Source organism: Phyllostomus discolor, chromosome 13 (assembly GCF_004126475.2).
Source record: "Phyllostomus discolor isolate MPI-MPIP mPhyDis1 chromosome 13, mPhyDis1.pri.v3, whole genome shotgun sequence".
NCBI lineage: Eukaryota > Metazoa > Chordata > Mammalia > Chiroptera > Phyllostomidae > Phyllostomus > Phyllostomus discolor.
The window spans coordinates 13,768,325-13,791,936 of NC_040915.2; the positions used below are offsets into that span (position 1 = coordinate 13,768,325).

The following is a 23,612-nucleotide window of genomic DNA, read 5'->3' on the forward strand; positions in this document are numbered from 1 at the left end:
ATTGGGTGTTTTTCTAGTTGTGACAATGTACTCATGCAAACTCAGCTACCTGGTGGCATCAAATTACATGCCTGGTTTGTGTGTGTGTGTCTATAAGGTTAATCTGTCTCCACTTCAGTGTCCTAATTTGTATGGGGGGAACTCACAGCAGCCTGATGTCCTAGGTACCATTATAATCTCCATCTTACAGATGAGAAAACTAAGGCAGAGGTTAAATAATTTTTCCAAGTCCCATAGACAGCTAGTAATTATTCCCATAGCCCATGGCAATAAAAATATACTCTGAAAGCTTTCTATGTTATTCCAATTATATATTTAAATTTTTTTCTGCATATATTTCTTCTCAGCCAGGCTGTTGCATACATATTTTCTTTTTGTTCCAAATTCAGGTAGCATTATTCAAGGTAAAAAGTTCCTACTAATGTCATTTCTCTTGTGTGGTTCTCAGACTATCGTCTGCACCGTAAGGTCCAGCGATAGTAAGGTTAGTGTTATAACCTGTACAGTATAAACTAGGTTAGAAATAGTGCAACCATTTTCATCACGGAAAAATGTAAGATCCTGTAAGGACGCGTGGTGGCGCTGCAGGATAAGAAGGTACAAACCGGAACCGCAACTGAGGCTCCATTAACAGGCAAAACTCACCAGCAGAGCCTGGAAACCTTCGGGAAGCTAGGGTGTCACAGAAGGCCTGGGTCCTCCAAAAAGTAAGATTCACTGGAATATTTCTGAGGTATCCTGTGCAATAATCACAGTCTCAGATACCGAGTTCTTCATAGCTCAGCAGAACCAGCCTTTCTAGCGGCTGCACCAGACAAGAACAATGGAGGCCAGCAGGGAGCGCATCTGCAGACAAAGGCAAGTCCTTTTCTTCTTTCTCATCTTGGGCTTGTCTCTGGCGGGCGCGGAGCCTAGGCGCTATTCTGTGGTGGAGGAAACTGAGGGGAACGCTTTTGTAACCAATCTATCAAAAGACCTGGGTCTGGGGCAGAAGGAACTCTCCAGGCGGGGGGCTAGGGTCATTTCCAAAGGGAACAAATTGCATTTGCAGCTCAATCAGGCTACTGGGGATTTGTTGCTAAATGAGAAACTGGACCGTGAGGAATTGTGTGGTCACACAGAGCCCTGTGTGCTGCGTTTCCAGGTGTTGCTAGCGAATCCCTTAGAGTTTTTTCAAGCTGAGCTACAAGTAATAGACATAAATGACCATGCTCCGGTGTTCGTGGAAAGCGATATGGTGCTAAAAATATCAGAAAGCAGTCCTCCTGGCTCGGCATTTCCGCTGAAGAACGCTCAGGACCTGGATGTAGGTCAAAACAATATTAAGAACTACACACTCAGTCCAAACTCCTACTTTCGGGTCCTCACCCTTGAACGTAGTGATGGCAGGAAATATCCCCAGCTGGTGCTGGACAAAGCACTGGATCGTGAGGAGGAACCTGAGTTCAAGTTAACCCTCACAGCGCTGGATGGTGGCTCACCACCCCGGTCTGGCACCGCTCAGGTCTACATCGAAGTCCTGGACATCAACGATAATGCCCCTGAATTTGAGCAGCCTTTCTATAGGGTACAGATCCCTGAGGACAGTCCCATAGGCTTCCTGATTGTCAAGGTCTCTGCTACGGATGTAGACATAGGAGTCAACGGAGAGATTTCCTACTCACTCTTCCAGGCTTCAGAAGAGATTAGAAAAACCTTTGAGCTCAACCCTGTGACAGGAGACATTCGACTGAAAAAACAACTTGATTTTGAAGCAATTCAGTCCTATGAGGTCAATATTGAGGCCAAAGATGCTGGAACCTTGACTGGAAAGTGCACCGTTCTGATTCAGATCATGGATGTCAATGACAATGCCCCAGAACTCACCATGTCCGCACTTACCAGGCAGATCCCTGAGAATTCACCCGAGACCGTGGTTGCAGTTTTCAGTGTTTCCGATCTTGACTCAGAAGAAAACGGAAAAATAAGTTGCTCCATTCAAGGTGATCTACCCTTTTTCCTAAAATCTTCTTTGGAAAACTTCTACACCCTAGTAACAGAGACACCGCTGGACAGAGAGGCCACAGCCGAGTACAACATCACCATCACCGTCACAGACATGGGGACTCCCAGACTGAAAACCCAGCACAACATAACCGTGCTGGTCTCCGATGTCAATGACAACGCCCCCGCCTTCACCCAAACCTCCTACACCCTCTTCATCCCCGAGAACAACAGCCCCGCCCTGCACATGGGCAGCGTCAGCGCCACAGACAGAGACGCAGGCGCCAATGCCCAGGTCACCTACTCGCTGCTGCAGCCCCAGGACCCCAGCCTGCCCCTGGACTCGCTGGTGTCCATCAACGCTGACAACGGACACCTGTTCGCCCTGAGGGCGCTGGACTTCGAGGCCCTGCAGGCTTTCGAGTTCCTGGTGGGCGCCACAGACCGCGGGTCCCCGGCGCTGAGCAGCCAGGCGCTGGTGCGCGTGCAGGTGCTGGACGCCAATGACAACGCGCCCTTCGTGCTGTACCCGCTGCAGAACGGCTCTGCGCCCTGCACCGAGCTGGTGCCCAGGGCGGCCGAGCCTGGCTACCTGGTGAGCAAGGTGGTGGCGGTGGACAGCGACTCGGGCCAGAACGCCTGGCTGTCTTACCAGCTGCTCAAGGCCACAGAGCCCGGGCTGTTCAGCGTGTGGGCGCACAATGGCGAGGTGCGCACTGCGCGGCTGCTGAGCGAGCGCGACGCGGCCAAGCACAGGCTGCTGCTGCTGGTCAAGGACAATGGCGAGCCTCCGCTGTCTGCCAGCGTCACGCTGCACGTGCTGCTGGTGGACGGCTTCTCCCAGCCCTACCTGCCGCTGCCGGAAGCTGCAGCCGCTGGGGCCCAGACTGACGCGCTCACAGTCTACCTGGTCATCGCGTTGGCGTCGGTGTCGTCGCTCTTTTTGTTCTCGGTGCTGGCGTTCATCGCAGTGCGGCTGTGCAGGAGGAGCAGGTCTGGCTTGGTGGGTGGCTGCTCGGTGCCTGAGGCCCACTTTCCGGGCCACCTAGTGGACATCACCGGTACTGGGACCCTGTCTCAGAGCTACCAGTATGAGGTGTGTCTGATGGGAGGCTCAGGGACCAATGAGTTCAAGTTTCTGAAGCCTATGTTGCCCAATTCCCAGGGCCATTACCCTGGACCAGAAATAGAAGAAAACCCCAGTTTTAAGAATGAGTTTAATTTTAATATTCAGTGACAATAATTGTCTATCTTACTCCAAATATGTAAAATTGGTAAGTTCAAGGTGATAGTTTTTCTGGCAACCTATTATGAATTTTTAAATTACACTAAACTTCCTTTCAAATTTTCTTATGTTATTCCTTTGTTTTAAAGAATAGTATCTTATCTTTTCTTCATTTCTATAAAAGATGAATGGTCCTAAATCTTGCCTCTTAAAAGACTGATGAAGTCAGTAGTTGGACAAATCCTTGTTCTGGAATAGCTCTTGAACGTGTTAGGGGAAAACAGTGAAAAGTTAATCCTACGTGGTTGATTGTGTTTTCCTGAGACTTTTAGTTTATTAGTTTTGGAACTTACAAGGTCTATAAAAGCAGAAACGCACTAGCACGTGTAAATCTGTCTGACCGGGAAGGCAGGAGAACCTGCACCATGGGAAGCTGGTTGTGGCTCTATTCTGATCTCCAGGATGTGTCTTTGATACTGTGTTCTCTCAAAATTTCTCACTAATCGTGCTTCTTGTCATTAGTATATCAGTGTTAGTTTTAATTTAATTATTTTAATTACTTTCCATTTAGTTTTGTTGATGTTTAAAGGAGGGGAAAACTTACACAGTGTTTATCTAGTAAGTGAAATGGCATAGCAGTAAAATTGGCTTTTTCCATTTGAGAAATATCGATAACCTGTGACAGAAAAATGCAGTGGCCAGCAGTATCCATTCATCTCGTCTACTTTCTAACAGATCTCGAATTGCACTTAGGGCATTACCGGGCTTATTAAAATAAAAAAAGAAAAGCATTTTGCCAACCTCGTTGGCAGCTAAATGGAGCATTTGACCAGGTTTTAGTCAATGAGATATACATACAGACGTTGTAGAAAACTTCCAACAAAGGTGTTTAAAGGGAGATGACTCACTAGGAAGGGGTCCCTTTCTATCCTTTTCTAACTAGTCGTTGTTGTTTAGAATGTGTGAATCATGGGTGGAACACAGTGAGACCAGCTGGGCCATGGGGCAGCGATGAGAATGGAAGTAGTGCATAAAGACAGTCAATACAGAATAAGCTTCAAGGATATGAGGGTCCCTGGTGATCACAGTGCCATCTCTGGATCGCCTGCTTCTGAACTCTTTTACTTGAGAAATAAAGGAATTTCTATCTCATTTAAGCTACCATCATTCTGAAGCATCAATCCTAATGCTTTAACATTAAGATTTTTCATTAAAATAGTATGTAATAAGTAAAAAGCACAGATCTTAACTGTATAGTGTGAGCTAACAGATCTGTTTTAAGCTTTTATTTCTTGGTTTCTAGTGTAGTTAAAAGTAGTGTACAGACTGCTTTATATTAATTGCCTTTTTAATCCTCTGCCAAACCTTAAGAGGGTTGGCATATTGTTCCCTCTTTTACATATAAGAAACTGAAGCTAAGAAAGGTTAAGTAACTTGCTCACAATTCTGAGCGACAGAAGGAAAAACTTGAAATATATGGTAAGCACACTTGAATTGTGTGTCCCAGTCCTTAATCCGTGTGCTGTGATGGTGGATGTTAACTCGTGGCATTGTCTTCCTAACCAAGGAAATGACACCCATCTGTCCCATGAACTGAACTCCTATGTAAAAATGTAAAATTTGGTCTGTAGTTTGTACTTGCTTCTAAACCAATGGCCACACTGCTCTGGACCAATAAACTCAAAGTTCTTGTAGAAGCACTGACTATCTCAACTAGCTAGCTAGGTCAGGGCCCACAATTGATCTTCATCACAAATGAATTGGTCCAAATATCTGCCTGCACGTTCTCAACATATCACATTTAGTACTGCATAATGAATGTCCTGAACAGGGCATAGAAATTCCTATGGCTGTACCTCTTGAATTTCTTGTATTATCCCATCAGTGTTTTTCTGTCATCCTTAAAATGTATTTTTCATTTTATTTGGAAAGTTGAAACTTGCTTTACTGTAGACATCTTTGTAAGTCTTTATTGAAACTAAAATATACTGTATTAATTTTAACATACCATTTAATTTAAAGTAGCTGTATTCTGGTGTTAATCCTAAACGAAATAATTTCAGGAAAGTATAGGCAATGGTGTGGAGAAATTTTTACCACTAACTAATTTAGATATTCTGTAAATTTAATAGGAAAAAAATGGCAGGTTCCAGGTATTTTTTGTTTAAATTAAGCACTTGTCTTTGGCAACTCTTCTTAAAAAGTATGCTGAAAAAAGATGTCAGGGGTCATGAACAACTTTATTCTGAAAGAATGGTTCACTAGGACTGAACGAGACCTTCTTCAGTATTTGTTGTGACTACACTATTCTTGTGGGTTGATGAATTTTTGTTGGCTCGGCTGCTGGGTGCATGAGAATCTGTGCTTGTGTTATGTACTACTGTTCTGTTCTGCCATAAAAGATTGCTGCCATAAAAGATTCTATTGCTGCCATAAAAGATTACCACAAACACAGTTGCTTAAGACAATCAAATGTATTACTTTATAGTTCTATAGATCAGATTTCACATATGGGTGTTACTGGGCTAAAATCAAGGTGTCAGCAGGAATGTATTCCTTTCTGGTGGCTCCAGAGGAGAATCCGTTTCTTTGTCTCTCTTAGTTTCCAAATGCTGCCTACATTATTGACTCATGGCCCCGCTATTCCATCTTCAAAGTCAGCAGCATCCTATCTCTGGTACTGTTCTTTGTAGTCATGTTTCCCTTTGACAAGTTCTATCCCACCTTGATAATCCACGATGACCTTCCCTTTACAAGGATTTCAACTTACTTATATCTGGGAAGTCTCTTTTGCTATGTATTATAACATATTTACAGATTTTGGGAATTAGGGTGTGGATATCTTTGGATGGGTGGCCAATATTCTGCTTACCACAGATTGGCTGCTTGGAAGAAAATTACCTAGTCTAGTAGTACCACTTGTGGCCAAAGGCAGGCACATAATGGTCTTTGTGCCAGGAGTTTTGGCCTCATTGATTAGCTGTTTAACTCCAGACAAGGTAATTAACAAACTTTTACAAATCATTAACAAAACACTGAATGAATAAAGATATCGTAAGTCTCCACTGAAATTGAATTCAAATATTTGACATGGAAAAATTGAACAAAAGAATACAGATCTGATAAGGGACTTGTATCTGGAACATATAAAGAATTCCTAAAACTCGATTATAAAAAGACAAATAACCAAGTTTAAAAATTGGTGAAGATCTGAAAAGACATTCCTCCAAGGAAGATATACAAATGGCCAATAAGCACAGGAAAATGTGTTTAACAACATTACTCATCAGAGGAATGCAAATCAAAATTGTCCACGAGGATGGCTGGGACCAAAATGTCGGACAACAGCATGTGTTGGGAGGATGAAAAACTAAAATACTGATTCACTGCTGGTGGGAATGCAAAATGATGCAGCTGGTTTGGAAAACAATCTGGCAATTCCTCAAATAAACATAGAAACATTGTGTCCTGGCTGTTGTGGCTTGGTGGATTGAGCATTGGTCTGTGAACCACAAGATGAAAGATTGCTGGTTCAATTCCCAGTCAAGGCACAAGCCTGGGTTGAGGGCCAGGTCCCTGGTTGGGGGCATGCGAGAAGCAACTGATTGATGTATCTTTTACACATTGATGTGTCTTTCCCTCTCTTTCTCCCTCCATTCCCCTCTCCCTCCCCCTCTCTAAAAATAAATAAAATGTTTAAAAATATTAAACATAGAGCCCTGGCTGGTGTGGCTCATTGGATTGATTGCTGGCCTGTGAACCAAGGGGTCGCCAGTTTGATTCTCTGTCAGGGCACATGCCTGGGTTGTGGGCATGGTCTCCAGTTGGGGGCATGTGAGAGGCCGCCACACATTGATGTTTCTCTCCCTCTCTTTCTCTTTTCCTCTCTCTCTAAAAATAAATAAATAAAATCTTTTAAAAAATGAATAAAAATTAAACATGACACATTATAAGAGCTAACAATTCTACTCCCAGAGAAATGAAAATATGTCCACACAAACATTTGTGTGTGAATAGCAGCATTATTCACAATTTTCACAATTTTCAAAAGGTGGGAAAACTCAAATGTCTACCAACGGAAGAATGGATAATCACACCGTGATATATCTATACAGTGGAACATTATCTCACCACAAAATGAATGAAGTACTGACACATGCTTGAAAACATGCTAAGTCAAAGAAGCCAGTCATGAAACTCCATATATTGTTTTAGTCCATTCATATGGAAGTCCAGAAGAGGGAGTCAGAAAGAAAATTAGTGGTTGATGAGGGCCTGGAGCGTGAGGGATGGGAGAATAAGGGGGTGATAGAGCTGAAGAGTGTGGGTTTCTGAGTATTGAAAATGTTCTAAAGTTGACTGTGGTGATGGATCCCTTATTCTGTGACTATAAAGCCACTGAATTATACACTACAAATGTACAGTATGTGAATTATATCTCATTAATTATTTTTAAAAGAATAAAACAAATTGTTTGTATCACAATAACGTTTTTTTTTAAAAAGGGATCCAAAAGCTTAGCAAGGCATAACCTTGAGATCTTCCTATTCAGAAAATAATTTTCCATTAACTTGAAAACTGCAAAACCTCACAGTTTTCAGGCTTGGGTGTTGGAAAGAGGAATATGTAATCTACTTTTTAACAAAGTGTTGGTTCAACACTCTCTTTAGAACCATCACTGATTGCAGTTGTGCAGCGTCCACTCACTTGTAGTTCTCTAATATGTACCAAGAAAAATATGTACTTGTGAAACTGTTCCAATGTCATTTTGAAAAAAAATTGTTCCAAAGTGTATGTCGTTTTTAGCTTAATATTAATTAAATTATTTAATCATTACACTTCAACAACTTTGAACAGTGATGTGACAATTTGCTCATTGTACTTCTTCTGTGTAACAACACAGAGTTTTATCTGAACACACAAAAACCACATGAAACTAAAACTCAGTGTTTAACATTACGGAACACAATTTACTCAATTTATTCTATGTATTAGGAGAATCTTGCATCCAATGTTAAATCAGAAAATGTAAGACTTAGTGAGAACGCATGGTGGCGCTGCAGGTTAAAGGATGGAAAATAGAATTGCCTACGTAACTCCGGTATACACACAGTTTCACACTGCCTGGAAGCTAACGAGCAGCTTCCTCAGCCAGAGCAAAAGTGAGTGTGAAACCTCTTTAAAAACTGTATTTTCGGCGTAGTTTTGCCGTTCCGGACGGCAGGACCGGGCTGCTAGTACCTTGGGCATACATATATGAAGCTCCTGTGACCAAATTTTCAGGAAAGAGCAATGGAGATTGGATGGATGCGCAATCGGAGACAAAGGCAAGTCCTTATTTCCTTTGTTTTGCTGAGCATGTGTGGGGTGGGCGCCGACTTAGGGCCCTATTCAGTAGTGGAAGAAACAGAGCGGGGATCCTTTGTGGCAAATCTGGGAAAAGACTTGGGATTGGGGCTGACGGAGATGTCCCGCCGTGGCGCCCGGATCATTTCTCAGGGGCGCAGAGAGCACTTGCAACTCAAGCTGCAGACGGGGGATTTGCTCACAAGTGAGAAACTAGACCGAGAGGAGCTATGCGGTTCCGCGGAGGCTTGTGTGCTACATTTCCAAGTGCTGATGGAAAGCCCCTTGGAGATATTTCAGGCTGAACTGAGGGTGAAAGACATCAATGACCATTCTCCCGTGTTCTCTGAAAGAGAAATGATTCTAAAAATACCGGAAAACAGTCCCCTAGGAATGGCTTTCCCCCTGAATAATGCTCTGGACTTGGATGTAGGAAGCAACAATGTTCAGAACTACAAAATCAGCCCCAACCCCCATTTTCAAGTTCTAACCCACAATCGCAGCGATGGTAGAAAATACCCGGAGCTGGTGTTGGACAAAGAGGTGGACAGGGAGGAGGAGCCTGAAATCGCATTAACACTCACAGCGCTGGATGGCGGCTCTCCGCCCCGGTCTGGGACCGCCCAGGTGCGCATTGAAGTGGTGGACGTCAACGACAACGCCCCTGAGTTTGGGCAGCCGCTCTACAAGGCGCACATTCCTGAGAGCAGCACCGTGGGCTCCCTGGTTGCCACCGTCTCTGCCAGCGATTTAGACAGCGGAGTCAACGGCAAACTAGTGTACTCGCTCTTTCGGCCTTCAGAAGATACTAGCAAAACTTTGGAGGTAAATCCTACAACAGGAGAAATTCGATTGAGAAAACCAGTAGATTTTGAAACAGTTCGGTCTTATGAAGTGGACATCAAGGCCACTGATGGGGGAGGTCTTTCAGGAAAATGCACTCTTTACCTGCAGGTGGTGGACGTGAATGATAATGCCCCAGAAGTGACCATGTCTGCCCTGACCAGCCCCATCCCAGAGAACTCTCCTGAGATGGTAGTTGCTGTTTTCAGTGTTTCAGATCCTGACTCTGGGGACAATGGGAAGACTGTTTGTTCCATCCAGGATGGCCTCCCTTTTCTTCTAAAACCTTCAGCCAAGAACTTTTACACCTTGGTAACCAAGAGAGCACTAGACAGAGAAGAGAGAGCCCAGTACAACATCACCATTACTGTTACTGATATGGGTTCCCCCCGACTGAGAACGGAGCACAACATAACCGTGCTGGTCTCCGACGTCAACGACAACGCCCCTGACTTCACCCAAACCTCCTACACCCTCTTCATCCCAGAGAACAACAGCCCCGCCCTGCACATAGGCAGCGTCAGCGCCACAGACAGAGACGCGGGCGCCAACGCCCAGGTCACCTACTCCCTGCTGCAGCCCCAGGACCCCAGCCTGCCCCTGGACTCGCTGGTGTCCATCAACGCTGACAACGGTCACCTGTTCGCCTTGAGGGCGCTGGATTTCGAGGCCCTGCAGGCTTTCGAGTTCCTGGTGGGCGCCACAGACCGCGGGTCCCCGGCGCTGAGCAGCCAGGCGCTGGTGCGCGTGCAGGTGCTGGACGCCAATGACAACGCGCCCTTCCTGCTGTACCCGCTGCAGAACGGCTCTGCGCCCTGCACCGAGCTGGTGCCCAGGGCGGCCGAGCCTGGCTACGTGGTGAGCAAGGTGGTGGCGGTGGACAGCGACTCGGGCCAGAACGCCTGGCTGTCTTACCAGCTGCTCAAGGCCACAGAGCCCGGGCTGTTCAGCGTGTGGGCGCACAATGGCGAGGTGCGCACCGCGCGGCTGCTGAGTGAGCGCGACGCGGCCAAGCACAGGCTGCTGCTGCTGGTCAAGGACAATGGCGAGCCGCCTCTGTCAGCCAGCGTCACGCTGCACGTGCTGCTGGTGGATGGCTTCTCGCAACCCTACCTGCCGCTGCCGGAAGTGGCGGCCGCCGAGGCCCAGACTGACCCGCTCACGGTCTACCTGGTCATCGCGTTGGCGTCAGTGTCATCGCTCTTCCTGTTCTCCGTGCTGGCGTTCATCGCGGTGCGGCTGTGCAGGAGGGGCAGGGCTGGCCTGGTGGGTGGCTGCTCCGTGCCTGAGGGCCACTTTCCGGGCCACCTGGTGGACGTCAGCGGTACTGGGACCCTGTCCCAGAGCTACCAGTATGAGGTGTGTCTGAAGGGAGGTATGGGAACAGACGAGTTTAAATTTCTGCAGCCGATTATTCCCAGTTTCCCAGTCCACGACACTGGTAGGAACGTAGAGGAAAACGAGAACTTTAGGAATAGTTTTGGATTCAACATCCAATGAAGAATTATTTTAAATATTTAATCTTTTATTTTTCTTAGCATACTGGGGATACTGAGGTTTTTTTTGGCCAGAGATTCAGGGGCCAGCGAGTTAAGGTTTCTAGAACCCGTTATCCCCAATCTCACATCCCAGAGCATGGGGAGTGAAGTGGGATAAAACCCCTTCTTTGAGAATAGTGTTGGGATTTCATTATCGATAAATACCTATTTAATAAAGACATTAACTTCTAATATATTTTGTCAACTAACTAAATTGTTTATGCCTACCACCAATAAGGTGCTGTTTTATTTTCTCTATTTGGTTTATCCTCAATTACCAATTTTATGTTTAACTTCAGAAGTTTTCTTTTTCTCTCACTTTAGCCCATTGAAGTTTTTCCTCAATGAATTAAATAGGTTTTACCTCCAAAATTGACACAATTAAATTTTGCCACCCTATAAATGTTCTTACTGACTTTCTACATTTCATTTCTGTTCTTTTTTCTACAACTACAATTATTACAATAATCTGCTGCTTTTGATATGTATGTTTATTATCTGATACTTCAATTTCCTCTTACAATATTTTTGTTGCTTTGTCAACCTCAGTTTTTATTATAGCAATTTTCTGAAATTGTTATGTTTTAAAAAAGTCTTCTTCTCCCTGTGTTGTTATCTCCCTATTTAATACATAATAATTCTGTCATGATGTGATACGTAATTATCTAATTAGCTTTTATCTGAAAATAAGAAGAAACTGCAATGTAAGACATCAAATGTGTGTATATGTGTTTAAGTTTGGAGACCACAAAAGCAAAGTTTAGGCATTTTACAGTATCATATAGAAATGTTTAATAAACTTCCCCTTTTCTGTATGCAAAAATCAGAGATCCTTATTAAGTTTTTAATTGCTAACAATGCAGTCCCAGTCAGGTGAAAGAAAAAAACAGCAGACATCATCAAGCAGAGGTTTATATAGTGCAACATTTATATTCAACAATTATAGTGGGTTTTTTTGTCAGTATCTAGTTCTTTCCTTGTATAACATATCCCATTTTACTGTTTCTCTTACTATGGAAAAATCGAGCTTATTCCTAGATATTAGGCCTTTGAATTAAATCCTACGTGAGACCACTGTTATAATGCTGTTCTTATTTTCAGTGGTGTTAGGATAGGTATTAATGTGGTCTCCTCTTTTTTAAAAGATTTTATTTATTTCTAGAGAGAAGGGAAGGGAGGGAAAAAGAGAGGTAGAGAAACATCAATGTGTGGTTGCCTCTCATATGCCCCCAGTTGGGGACCTGGCCCTTAACCCAAGCATGTGCCCTGGCTGGGAATTGAACCTATAACCCTTTGGTTCACAGGCCAGCATTCAATCCACTGAGCCGCAGCAGCCAGGGCTAGTGTGGGCTAGTGTTACCTCCATTTCTTTAGTGAGGAGAAATTAGATCCCATTAGATTTTAATTAAGAGGGACTTTAAAATAAAAGTCAGCTCCTTCTATAGTTCTGTAAGTAATTTTAAAGCTAGTGCAAGAAAAACAAAGATGTATTAAAGAAAGGGGAAAAGTTGCAAATAATAAGTAAGTGAAAGAATACACATTTTGAACAGTAAGAAATTAAAGGCCTTGAAAATTGCTTTTATCCTACTCAAGAGTTGCTTCATGCATGTCTGAATGAAGTTAGCATTCGGTGAGTGTCCAATTTGCCAACCAAAGATGACAAGGACATAGTGTCCCTACTTAAGAAGGGACAGATCGGCATGACATGAGAAGCAGTAATATTTATAGGGAAGTTATACAAGCTTTTATGAAAGCCCAGAGGAGGGACAACTTGAATGCTCCCTCCTGGATTATAGAGTGGTGACTCGACTTAGGCAATGTAAGTAGGTTTTGAAGAAATGTGTTGAAGAAGGTGTGAAACAAGTTTTTGTCAGTTTTTGGTGATCCTATCCACAATGTTTTAGAAAAGGAAAAGCTATTATCTGATGGTCTCAGAAGTCACCACCATTTTCCTTTTGGTTCCTGATATTGCATGGGGTTAGTTTCAGGGGGGGAAGGCCTAATTCAGAGCTAAATATAGCATAATGAGGCACACAGAGTTCAATGCTAGGAACATTCTTTTTGCAACTGTTGAATATTTTACTTTCCCCCATGAAGCGGTGAAAAAAAATCTTAACAACATGAACCGTTCTCTATATCAACGTTTTATTTGACAAAACAAAGGAAAAATGAAATATGCAGATGAGCCACCAAAGAAGAAATTTATAAATACATACACATACACATACACATACAAATTGGGTGCAGCCATGTGAGTCTGTTGGAGGCCAGGCGGTGGCGCTGCAGGCTAAGAGACGGAAGAAAATTGAATTGGGAGTGCTGCAGAAGTCTCTGACAGAAAAAGGAAGAACGAGGCCGGACGACGGAGAGAAAAGTCATAGCTGCTCAAGACCGTAGTAAAACCGCAGACCCCTGCTTCTACAGGGCTTAGGTCTGGGGTTGCAACTACTCCCTCCTTGTGCTGGGAGCTGCGACTGGGACTAATACTGACGAAAGACGTGTTCAGAAGAAGCTATGGAGGCTGGAGGATTGCGCTGCCCAAGACAAAGGCAAGTCCTGTTTATCTTTCTGTTTTGGGGAGTATCCTTGGCAGGATCTGGGTCTGGACGATATTCGGTGACAGAGGAAACAGAGAGAGGATCCTTTGTGGCTAATCTGGCAACAGACCTGGGACTAGGGGACCGGGAGCTGGTTGCAAGGGGAGCCCGGGTGGTCTTTGATGATAACAAACAACACCTGCTCCTGGATTCGCATACTGGGGATTTGCTCACAAACGAGAAACTGGACCGGGAGGAGCTGTGCGGCTCCACAGAGCCCTGCATGCTGAATTTCCAAATTTTAATGGATAACCCTTTTCAGATTTACCAGGCTGAGCTGAGGGTCAGGGACATAAATGATCATTCACCAGTGTTTCAGAACAAAGAAACAGTCTTAAAAGTCATAGAAAATACAGCCGAAGGAACAACATTTCGGCTGGAAAGAGCACAGGATTCAGATGGAGGACTTAATGGTATTCGAAACTATACCATCAACACCAGCTCTTTTTTCCATATTAACATTAATGACAGTGATGCAGGCATGATATATCCAGAGCTAGTTTTGGACAAGGCGCTGGACAGGGAAAAGCAGCAAGAGCTCAGTTTAACACTCACTGCACTTGATGGCGGGTCCCCACCCAGGTCTGGGACCTCCACTATACGCATTGTGATCATGGATGTCAATGACAATGCCCCACAGTTTTCTCAGGCAATCTACCAGACCCAGGTTCTAGAGAACAGCCCTGTAGGTTCCATAATTGCTAAAGTTTCTGCAGGAGATATAGACTCTGGAGTCAATGCAGACATATCTTATTCATTTTTTGATGCTTCTGAAGATATTCGAACAACCTTCCAAATCAATCCTCTTTCCGGGGAAATCATTCTCAGAGTGCTGCTTGATTATGAGCTAGTAAAATCTTACAAAATCAATATCCAGGCCATTGATGGTGGAGGCCTTTTTGCAAGATGTATGGTTTTGGTTGAGGTTCTAGACACCAATGACAATGCCCCTGAACTGATCCTGTCGTCACTTTCCAACCACGTCCCTGAGAACGCTCCTGAGACAATATTGGCTGTTTTTAGGATTAAAGACAGAGATTCTGGAGAAAATGGAAAAATGATTTGTTACATTCAAGATAATCTGCCATTCCTTCTGAGACCCTCTGTGGAGAATTTTTACATTCTAATGACAGAAGGAACGCTGGACAGAGAAAGTCAAGCAGAGTACAACATCACCATCACCGTCACAGACATGGGGACTCCCAGACTGAAAACCCAGCACAACATAACCGTGCTGGTCTCCGATGTCAACGACAATGCCCCTGCCTTCACCCAAACCTCCTACACCCTCTTCATCCCAGAGAACAACAGCCCCGCCCTGCACATAGGCAGCGTCAGCGCCACAGACAGAGACGCGGGCGCCAACGCCCAGGTCACCTACTCCCTGCTGCAGCCCCAGGACCCCAGCCTGCCCCTGGACTCGCTGGTGTCCATCAACGCTGACAACGGTCACCTGTTCGCCCTGAGGGCGCTGGATTTCGAGGCCCTGCAGGCTTTCGAGTTCCTGGTGGGCGCCACAGACCGCGGGTCCCCGGCGCTGAGCAGCCAGGCGCTGGTGCGCGTGCAGGTGCTGGACGCCAATGACAACGCGCCCTTCGTGCTGTACCCGCTGCAGAACGGCTCTGCGCCCTGCACCGAGCTGGTGCCCAGGGCGGCCGAGCCCGGCTACCTGGTGAGCAAGGTGGTGGCGGTGGACAGCGACTCGGGCCAGAACGCCTGGCTGTCTTACCAGCTGCTCAAGGCCACAGAGCCCGGGCTGTTCAGCGTGTGGGCGCACAATGGCGAGGTGCGCACCGCGCGGCTGCTGAGCGAGCGCGACGCGGCCAAGCACAGGCTGCTGCTGCTGGTCAGGGACAATGGCGAGCCTCCGCTGTCAGTCAGCGTCACGCTGCACGTGCTGCTGGTGGACGGCTTCTCGCAGCCCTACCTGCCGCTGCCGGAAGTGGCTGCCGCCGAGGCCCAGACAGACCCGCTCACAGTCTACCTGGTCATCGCGTTGGCGTCGGTGTCGTCGCTCTTCCTGTTCTCGGTGCTGGCGTTCATCGCGTTGCGGCTGTGCAGGAGGAGCAGGGCTGGCTTGGTGGGTGGCTGCTCGGTGCCTGAGGGCCACTTTCCGGGCCACCTGGTGGACGTTACCGGTACTGGGACCCTGTCCCAGAGCTACCAGTATGAGGTGTGTCTGACCGGAGGCTCAGGGACCAGTGAGTTCAAGTTTTTGAAGCCGATTCTCCCTAATATTCAGGAGCAGGGCTTTGAGAGGAATAATGGAGAAACCCCTGCCTTTCAAAAGAGCTTTGGATTTTAATTTTCAGTAAAAATTCCTTTTCTATTTACATGTACTTTTGAAGTGTTTTACAACCATATAAATATTAGTGTACTTTTAAAACTCCAAATTAAATTATTATGCCTAATTTTAAAGTACTATATATCTATGTTTTTTCACTGGTATTTCATAATTTTTGCATTAATCAACATTTAGATCAAATAGTACCCATTTCTAAATAATCGTTTTAAGGTTTAATTCTTTCAAAATGTACAATGATTTAGTTATTATTTTTTTCATTCTGGAGAACTGAGGGTTTCATTTTTCTGGTAGTATATTTCACAGACTGTATCTCATTATTCTATCCACCTCTCTATTGTACTTCCTCTATGTAAGAAGACATACATACCCTTCTGACCTTATCCCAACCTCATGTTTAATCATGATAGAAATCCATGCCATCTCGTTTTAAATCATAGCATTTAAAAAAGTATTTCTCCATTATTCTGCTCATGATAAAATAAAATATCATTTTGTAAGTGATGTTGGGCCTCAATAACATTCTTGTTTATATTATTATTCCTTTATATATAGTACTTTTACTCAGTATTTTCAAATGTTCACTTTTACTGATATGTGAAACAGAACATGTCTTATAATTAAAGCAAAGTGTAATAACCTGCATGAAAATTATTACAAATGAATCATTTTGGAAGTTTGAATTTGAGGCTATTGGTGGACTGATGGAAAGATAACTTTCCTTTCACTGGATTTGTAAATGTATGTAATTACTGTCAAACTTAAAAATCAAGGTGTACTAAAATCACAAAGAAATACAATAGATTCTTTTTGCCTCCAGACACCTTCTGTGTGTGGTTTCTCTAGAACTGATCTCAATGTTTCCAAGTAATATGTTTCTATTGCCCTATCCTGACACTCAGTTTTATAGATACTTTAATCATCTCTTCATATGACAAAAAAATTAAGTTTTTTACTTTCCAACTAACAATGACACATACAAACATTGTGCATTTCCTTTGTCCTGTTCTCCCAGTGGAGTTGTCAAAGGGAAGTTTTAGTTAAACTAGTCATTTTTGTTTATATAGGTAAGAGTATTTCAAAGTTCATGTGGGTGTATTATGATTACACTTACTTTCTTAAAAACCTTTTTTTCTAGAGCTGGTAACTGTTGTTTTTACATGCATAATTTTCTACTTACTGCTGTTACATTTTCACATTTCTCATTTGAATATTCATCTTTCTTCTTAAATAGTTAAGTACACCTGCTATTATTAATTATATGTATTTCCTTGAGATCTTTCACCCAGATCCCTCCACATCCCTGTTGCATTTACACTGATTGCTCTATAAGCAGTCATTCTATGTCTTTTTTCTTTCATTACTTTTCTGTATTGATCCCCTTTTACAAAATCCAGTATATTCTTCTTTCTTCGTTCACTCCCTCATTCAGTGGACACACAATCTCTCAATAGCTTTATAAATATGGGTGCAGAGATCTGGCCTTCTGAATGTATTGTCAGTTTCTTTCCATTTCATTGATAGTTTGACTGGGTATAAAATCTTAGGTTGAAAATAATTTTCCTTCAGATTTTGAAAGCAGTATTCCTTCTACTGATCTTACATAGAGTTGCTGTTCTTTTGTTTCCTTTCTGGCTTCTGTCTCTTTTAATGTCAACCCACTTTTTAAACTGTGGATGCATTAGAAGCTGTCCCCTCAGTTTCTGAAAATGCCTCAGTGTCAGCTATCTACTCATTAACCCGGTCACATGGGTGTGCCCTGTTAATGTTTAGACACTCATTCAGCTCTGAGAAATCTTCTCAGTATGTTTCCTTCATAATTTTCCTCTTAAATTTTCTGCATTCTCACTTTAACCAGAGTCTCTTTAGTTAAATAATAGATCTCCTGGATTAAATCTCTAATACTCTATTTTTCCCTTTCTTATTTTTCCTTTGTCTCTTTTTCTACTGTTTGGACAATTTTTTTTGTCATCCAATCCTTATTTGAGGGGGCTTACACATAATTTTCAGAGCTCTTTGTTTATTTTCTTAGTGTTTTCCATAGCATCCTGATACAGACTTGTAAATGTAAAATTTTCTCTCATCTATAATCAATCTAGTTATTCTTTTTCGATGCACTATGCAAAAATGCATTATTCAGTAAAAACTATTATAGCTATTTTAAAAATGGAAGAATCACAGGACATTTAAGAACTTAATCAAAATTATAATGCTAGTAAAGGGCACTTAAGCTTTAATCTATTCTTTATCTTACAATAAGATTACATACTTCATACAATTACTGTTAAGATTAAATGGGTAAACACATATATGGGATTTAAAACAATGAGTAACGCAAAAATACTCAATAAGTATTAACTCTTAGTAGATTTCCCTACTCTAGGGATATTAGTCAGACATTTTAAAGACCTTTCTTCTGTTTTCTCTATTATATCTCTTTGTTTCCTGCTGTTCTTTTTTTGTGGTGGTTTTGGATTTTCATGTCACGTTGTAGGCATTTCCTCAAATGTTTTGTAGTCCTTGTCTCTCTTCTCATATGTGAGACTGATGAAGCCTCACAGTGAGTATATGAGGCCTGCTGATGGCAGGGCTTCACTCTAATGTAACCATGTAGGACAGGGCTATTACCTTGGGAGATCCTCAGACATCAGTATGTGTAAGTTTTTATCTGAGTCTTCATATTCTCCAGCTTAGAATTCTGTAATATCTTCTGTGCAATATCTTTTGTGTGAGAGGGAGTTAGGAAGGGAATCGGGCATATCCTTTATGTCCTACAATTAGAATGTATTGTATGGAAAGGAGCTAGAAAATCTCACCATTCAGGATATAATCTTACTTACTCTTTCTGTTTTTACTTTCACACCTCACACTTGCACTCAGCTCTGCCTAGGGTCTTCAAGAGTACACATAACCCCTTTTGATTTCTCCATTGAATAAATTTTCCATTCTCTGGCCATGGGTTTCTTTCCTGCCTATGTAGGATGAGAGATGAATCAATTCAACTCTCCTACAATGTACATCCAACTAACAACTTATTTTTAGTTCTCAACTGACTTCAGTTTTTTTATGCATTTGATTCCTTCATATCTTGTACTTAAGTGAGGTTATGTGACACAAATTCACTACTTTCTCGTGCATATCTTCAGTGCAAGATCTTTACTTTAGACATGTCTTGGAACTGCTAACTCAGCTGACCTTCCATCTGGTCTTTGTCATCAAATATGAATGTGCTCACTTCACGTTCTTAGTCTATTGCGAGTTTATACCATTTTTATTTCTTCTCATTTTAATGGGTATTTTAAAAATGGGAGAATAGCTGTGTAATCCATCTATTTTTTAGTTTCTATCCTTTTGTAGTGTTTGCTTTTCAACCATGCAGTTAACTTACATTTTTAAGAATGTAAATTATACTTAACATGTTAAAAATGCAAACCTGTTACATAGATTTCTTCCATCCTTCTCTGGAGCACTTTTGAGACCTCCTATAATGCACATAATTGCTGAGCTTCTAGCATTTATTCCAAATGATCTCTCTCATTATGTAGTGACCATGCTCTTCAGCTAGTCAAAGGTGGTCAGAGACGTGATCAAAACAAAGCAAAAACCAAAGACAGGTCTTCAGATTCTGAGACTAAAATCTCCACACATACTTCTACAACTTTTGAAACAATGACTGCTTCAGTAGCAGGCATATGATCTTAGTTGTCCTAATCAGAGTAAAACTAAGTTTTTGTTCTATAATTGGTAAAGACAAACTCTCTCATCTCCCACTCTTTTCTGGGCTGAAAGAAAAAGCAGAGGACCATAGTTGTAGTCAGAAGAAATCTTGGGAACCTGAAGGAAACCAGTTTTAGGAGTAACCCTGCTTCAAATAAAACCATCATGTTTGCGTTTGTGCACTCTCAAATCTTTTAAACATTATGAGAAACTAGAACTAAATTATAGACTTACATAGTGTGTTCCACCCCAACAGATTTTACTTCATTTTCCTCCAGTTCCCAGATCATTGATATCAAGAAAATCTACTGAAATGTCTTCTTGTGCTACAAGAACCATCTAACTACATATTCCCATCTCACGGTTAATCCTGTTTCCTGTCCTCTGAGGGAACTTCTGAAATGACCTGTGCACACTTTCCCTTTTCCTTACCAGCTAAAGAAGGCCAAGTAGTGATGAGATTTGGCTCGGTTTAACAGTCACTTATACTCTCCTTGTTTCAGGCTTTAAATCTTCTCAGAAAAATCACAAGCCCCTGGGGCCATGAATTTTATCTTGTATTCCATTATTCACCACAACGGAGCACTTTCAGGTGTTTTGAGAGGAGGGGTGGGAGGGACATTTAAATGTTTTTAAAAGATTGTAACAGCATCACAAACTACAAAAGGTATAAATCAATTCTTGTGGAAGATGGAATGTATTTGTAATCACTTAAACGCAATGAATAAAATAACATTTGTTTCTGGAAGACTTTCATGTGAATGGAATTTAGGCAGCTTTCATCGAACACTGAAAACCTGTACAAACGCATGGTGGCGCTGCAGGATAACATCGGGGAAAACTGCACTGGATGACGTTTTGGACACTTACCCAGGGCACACAAAGCATTGGGAAGACAGAACGAGCTTTGGAGAGGCAAATTAGAAGCTATTTAAAGGGGATTAACATCTTTGGGTCTCCAAAAATTCGGTGGACAGCTGAGACAAGTCTGCCAGAACTGCGAAGTGGAGCTGAAGCGATTCTGCAAGAAGCCTTGGGGAAAGGAGCTATGGAGAATGGAGGGGCACGGACTCTGCGGATCAGGCAAGTCCTCCTTTTTGTTTTGCTGGGAGTGTCTCAGGCGGGATCTGAGCCCGAGCGCTTTTCTGTGGCAGAGGAAATGCAGAGCGGGAGCCTTGTAGGCAATTTGGCAAAGAACCTGGGACTGGAAGTGGGTGAGCTCTTCTCCAGGGGGGCTCGGGTGGTCTCTAGTGATAACAAACACCATTTGCAGCTGGACTTAAACACCGGGGATTTGCTCTTAAGCGAAGCGCTGGACCGGGAGGAGCTCTGTGGCTCCACCGAGCCCTGTGTGCTGCATTTCCAGGTATTAATGAAAAACCCCTTGCAGTTCTTACAGATTGAGCTCCAGGTCAGGGATGTAAATGACCACTCTCCCGTCTTCTTAGAAAAAGAAATGCTCCTAGAAATCCCAGAGAATAGTCCTGTTGGCTCCCTGTTCTTGCTAGAAAGTGCGAAGGATTTAGATGTAGGAATCAATGCTCTAAAGAGCTACACAATAAGCCCCAACTCTCATTTCCACATTAAAATGAGAGTCAATCCAGACCACAGAATATATCCAGAGTTAGTTCTGGACAAGTCTCTGGATTATGAAGAGCAGTCAGAGCTCAGTCTCATCCTCACTGCTCTGGATGGTGGGTCCCCGCCCAGGTCCGGGACGGCCTCGGTTCGGGTGGTGGTCTTGGACATTAATGACAACACCCCTGAGTTTGAGCAGCCATTTTATGAGGTGAAGATTCCGGAGAATAGCTTTCAAGGCTCACTGGTTGTCACTGTCTCAGCTAGGGATTTAGACTCGGGAAAGAATGGGGAAATATCATATACATTTTCTCATGCTTCAGAAGACATTCACAAGACATTTGAAATTAATCAAAAGTCTGGAGAAGTTAATTTAATGGCATCGTTGGATTTTGAAACAACTGAATCATATTCAATAATTATTCAAGCCACAGATGGGGGAGGGCTCTTTGGGAAATCAACAGTCAGAATTCAGGTGGTGGATGTAAACGACAATGCTCCTGAAGTCACTGTGTCATCAATTACCAGTCCAATCCCAGAAAATTCACCTGAGACTGTAGTTGTGGTTTTTAGTATCCGAGACAGAGATTCTGGGGACAATGGGAGGATGTTTTGTTCCATCCCAGAAGACCTGCCCTTCACACTAAAACCTTCGGGAAACAATTATTATACATTGGAAACGGCCGGAATACTGGACAGAGAAAGTAGGGCCCAGTATAATGTCACCATCACCGTCACCGACATGGGGACACCCCGACTGAAAACTGAACATGATATAACCGTACTGGTCTCCGACGTCAACGACAACACACCGACCTTCACCCAAACCTCCTACACCCTCTTCATCCCAGAGAACAACAGCCCCGCCCTGCACATAGGCAGCGTCAGCGCCACAGACAGAGACGCGGCCGCCAACGCCCAGGTCACCTACTCGCTGCTGCAGCCCCAGGACCCCAGCCTGCCCCTGGACTCGCTGGTGTCCATCAACGCTGACAACGGCCACCTGTTCGCCCTGAGGGCGCTGGATTTCGAGGCCCTGCAGGCATTTGAGTTCCTGGTGGGCGCCACAGACCGCGGGTCCCCGGCGCTGAGCAGCCAGGCGCTGGTGCGCGTGCAGGTGCTGGACGCCAATGACAACGCGCCCTTCGTGCTGTACCCGCTGCAGAACGGCTCTGCGCCCTGCACCGAGCTGGTGCCCAGGGCGGCCGAGCCCGGCTACCTGGTGAGCAAGGTGGTGGCGGTGGACAGCGACTCGGGCCAGAACGCCTGGCTGTCTTACCAGCTGCTCAAGGCCACAGAGCCCGGGCTGTTCAGCGTGTGGGCGCACAATGGCGAGGTGCGCACTGCGCGGCTGCTGAGTGAGCGCGACGCGGCCAAGCACAGGCTGCTGCTGCTGGTCAAGGACAATGGCGAGCCCCCGCTGTCAGCCAGCGTCACGCTGCACGTGCTGCTGGTGGATGGCTTCTCGCAGCCCTACCTGCCGCTGCTCGAAGTGGCGGCCGCCGAGGCCCAGACTGACCCGCTCACGGTCTACCTGGTCATCGCGCTGGCGTCGGTGTCGTCGCTCTTCCTGTTCTCGGTGCTGGCGTTCATCGCGGTGCGGCTGTGCAGGAGGGGCAGGGCTGGCCTGGTGGGTGGCTGCTCGGTGCCTGAGGGCCACTTTCCGGGCCACCTGGTGGACGTTACCGGTACTGGGACCCTGTCCCAGAGCTACCAGTATGAGGTGTGTCTGACCGGAGGTATGGGAACAGATGAGTTTAAATTTCTGAAGCCGATTATCCCCAACATCCCGCCCCAGTGCCCCGGGAAAGAAATAGAGGGAAGTCCTACCTTCCGTAATAGCTTTGGGTTCAATATTCAGTGACCGTAATTACCCTTCATACCCCGAATGTGTTTTGTTTTTGTGCCACTTCTATACATGTTATCCCTCAATTTGTGGGTACTTTAAATTGAACTGTTGTTAGTTTTATATTTTCGCATGTTCTCCCTACCTTTACTCTTAAGTGAGTGTTCATCATTATCTGTGGTTGTAATGAGGTGGTAACTTATTCTCTAACCCAGGAGGTCTTGATTTGTAATTAATTTGCCTCCTTAAATAATATTAATACCAAATCACTGTTTGTTTCTGACCCTCTCTCCAACTGAACTTTAACCCACAATTATACCTATAGTAAAATAAAGCACACCACTTTCAACTTATTTAACTGTTCAAACATTCCTTCATTTTTTTAAGCAGTGTTTCTTGAGGTTTAATAATAGTGGCTATTTAGAAATGTCATTTTCTTTCATTAAATCCACTGCATTTTAGTTGCATTTTAACATGTGCTCTGCCTGGTGTGGCTCGGTGGGTTGAGTGTCTGCCTGCAGGGAAAGAAAGGTCACCGTTAGGTTCTGTCCAGGGCATGTGCCCTGTTTGTTGGCCAGGTCCCCAGGTGGGGGCATGTAAGAGGCAGCCAATAGATGTTTCTCTCCCTCTCCTTCTC

At 44.1% G+C, this 23,612-nt stretch overlaps 3 protein-coding genes across 4 annotated transcripts; all 3 read left to right on the forward strand.

Moving 5' to 3' along the window:
* Positions 1–414: 414 nt before the first annotated feature.
* On the forward strand, positions 415–6,718 carry PCDHB8 (protocadherin beta 8). The gene is made up of 2 exons (XM_028529037.2): positions 415–5,590; positions 5,627–6,718. Exon 1 carries the CDS (start codon positions 824–826, stop codon positions 3,218–3,220), a length of 2,397 nt encoding a protein of 798 aa, XP_028384838.1. The 5' UTR covers positions 415–823; the 3' UTR covers positions 3,221–5,590; positions 5,627–6,718.
* Positions 6,719–7,139: 421 nt separating this feature from the next.
* On the forward strand, positions 7,140–16,724 carry LOC114509701 (protocadherin beta-16-like). Of its 2 annotated transcripts, none has more exons than XM_036014231.1 (2): positions 7,140–10,772; positions 15,722–16,724. In XM_036014231.1, exons 1-2 carry the CDS (start codon positions 8,501–8,503, stop codon positions 15,835–15,837), a joined length of 2,388 nt encoding a protein of 795 aa, XP_035870124.1. In that variant the 5' UTR covers positions 7,140–8,500; the 3' UTR covers positions 15,838–16,724. The 2 variants fall into 2 exon arrangements, with proteins under 2 accessions (XP_035870124.1, XP_035870125.1); XM_036014232.1 differs by having other exon boundaries at positions 7,140–10,756; positions 15,706–16,724.
* Positions 16,725–19,169: 2,445 nt separating this feature from the next.
* LOC114510280 (protocadherin beta-11-like) lies at positions 19,170–23,406 on the forward strand. Its single transcript, XM_028528929.2, has one exon. The coding sequence runs from the start codon at positions 20,402–20,404 to the stop codon at positions 22,991–22,993; it is 2,592 nt and encodes an 863-aa protein (XP_028384730.2). The 5' UTR covers positions 19,170–20,401; the 3' UTR covers positions 22,994–23,406.
* Positions 23,407–23,612: the final 206 nt, after the last annotated feature.

What these genes read in the sequence shown, in the direction of transcription:
- LOC114510280 (XM_028528929.2), top strand. Translation starts at nt 20,402, where the DNA reads ATGACGTTTTGGACACTTACCCAGGGCACACAAAGCATTGGGAAGACA.
- PCDHB8 (XM_028529037.2), top strand. Translation starts at nt 824, where the DNA reads ATGGAGGCCAGCAGGGAGCGCATCTGCAGACAAAGGCAAGTCCTTTTC.
- LOC114509701 (XM_036014231.1), top strand. Translation starts at nt 8,501, where the DNA reads ATGGAGATTGGATGGATGCGCAATCGGAGACAAAGGCAAGTCCTTATT. An exon ending in TGAGGTGTGTCTGAAGGGAG is followed by an intron (nt 10,773 to 15,721) that starts GTATGGGAACAG and finishes GTCTGACCGGAG; the next exon opens with GCTCAGGGACCAGTGAGTTC.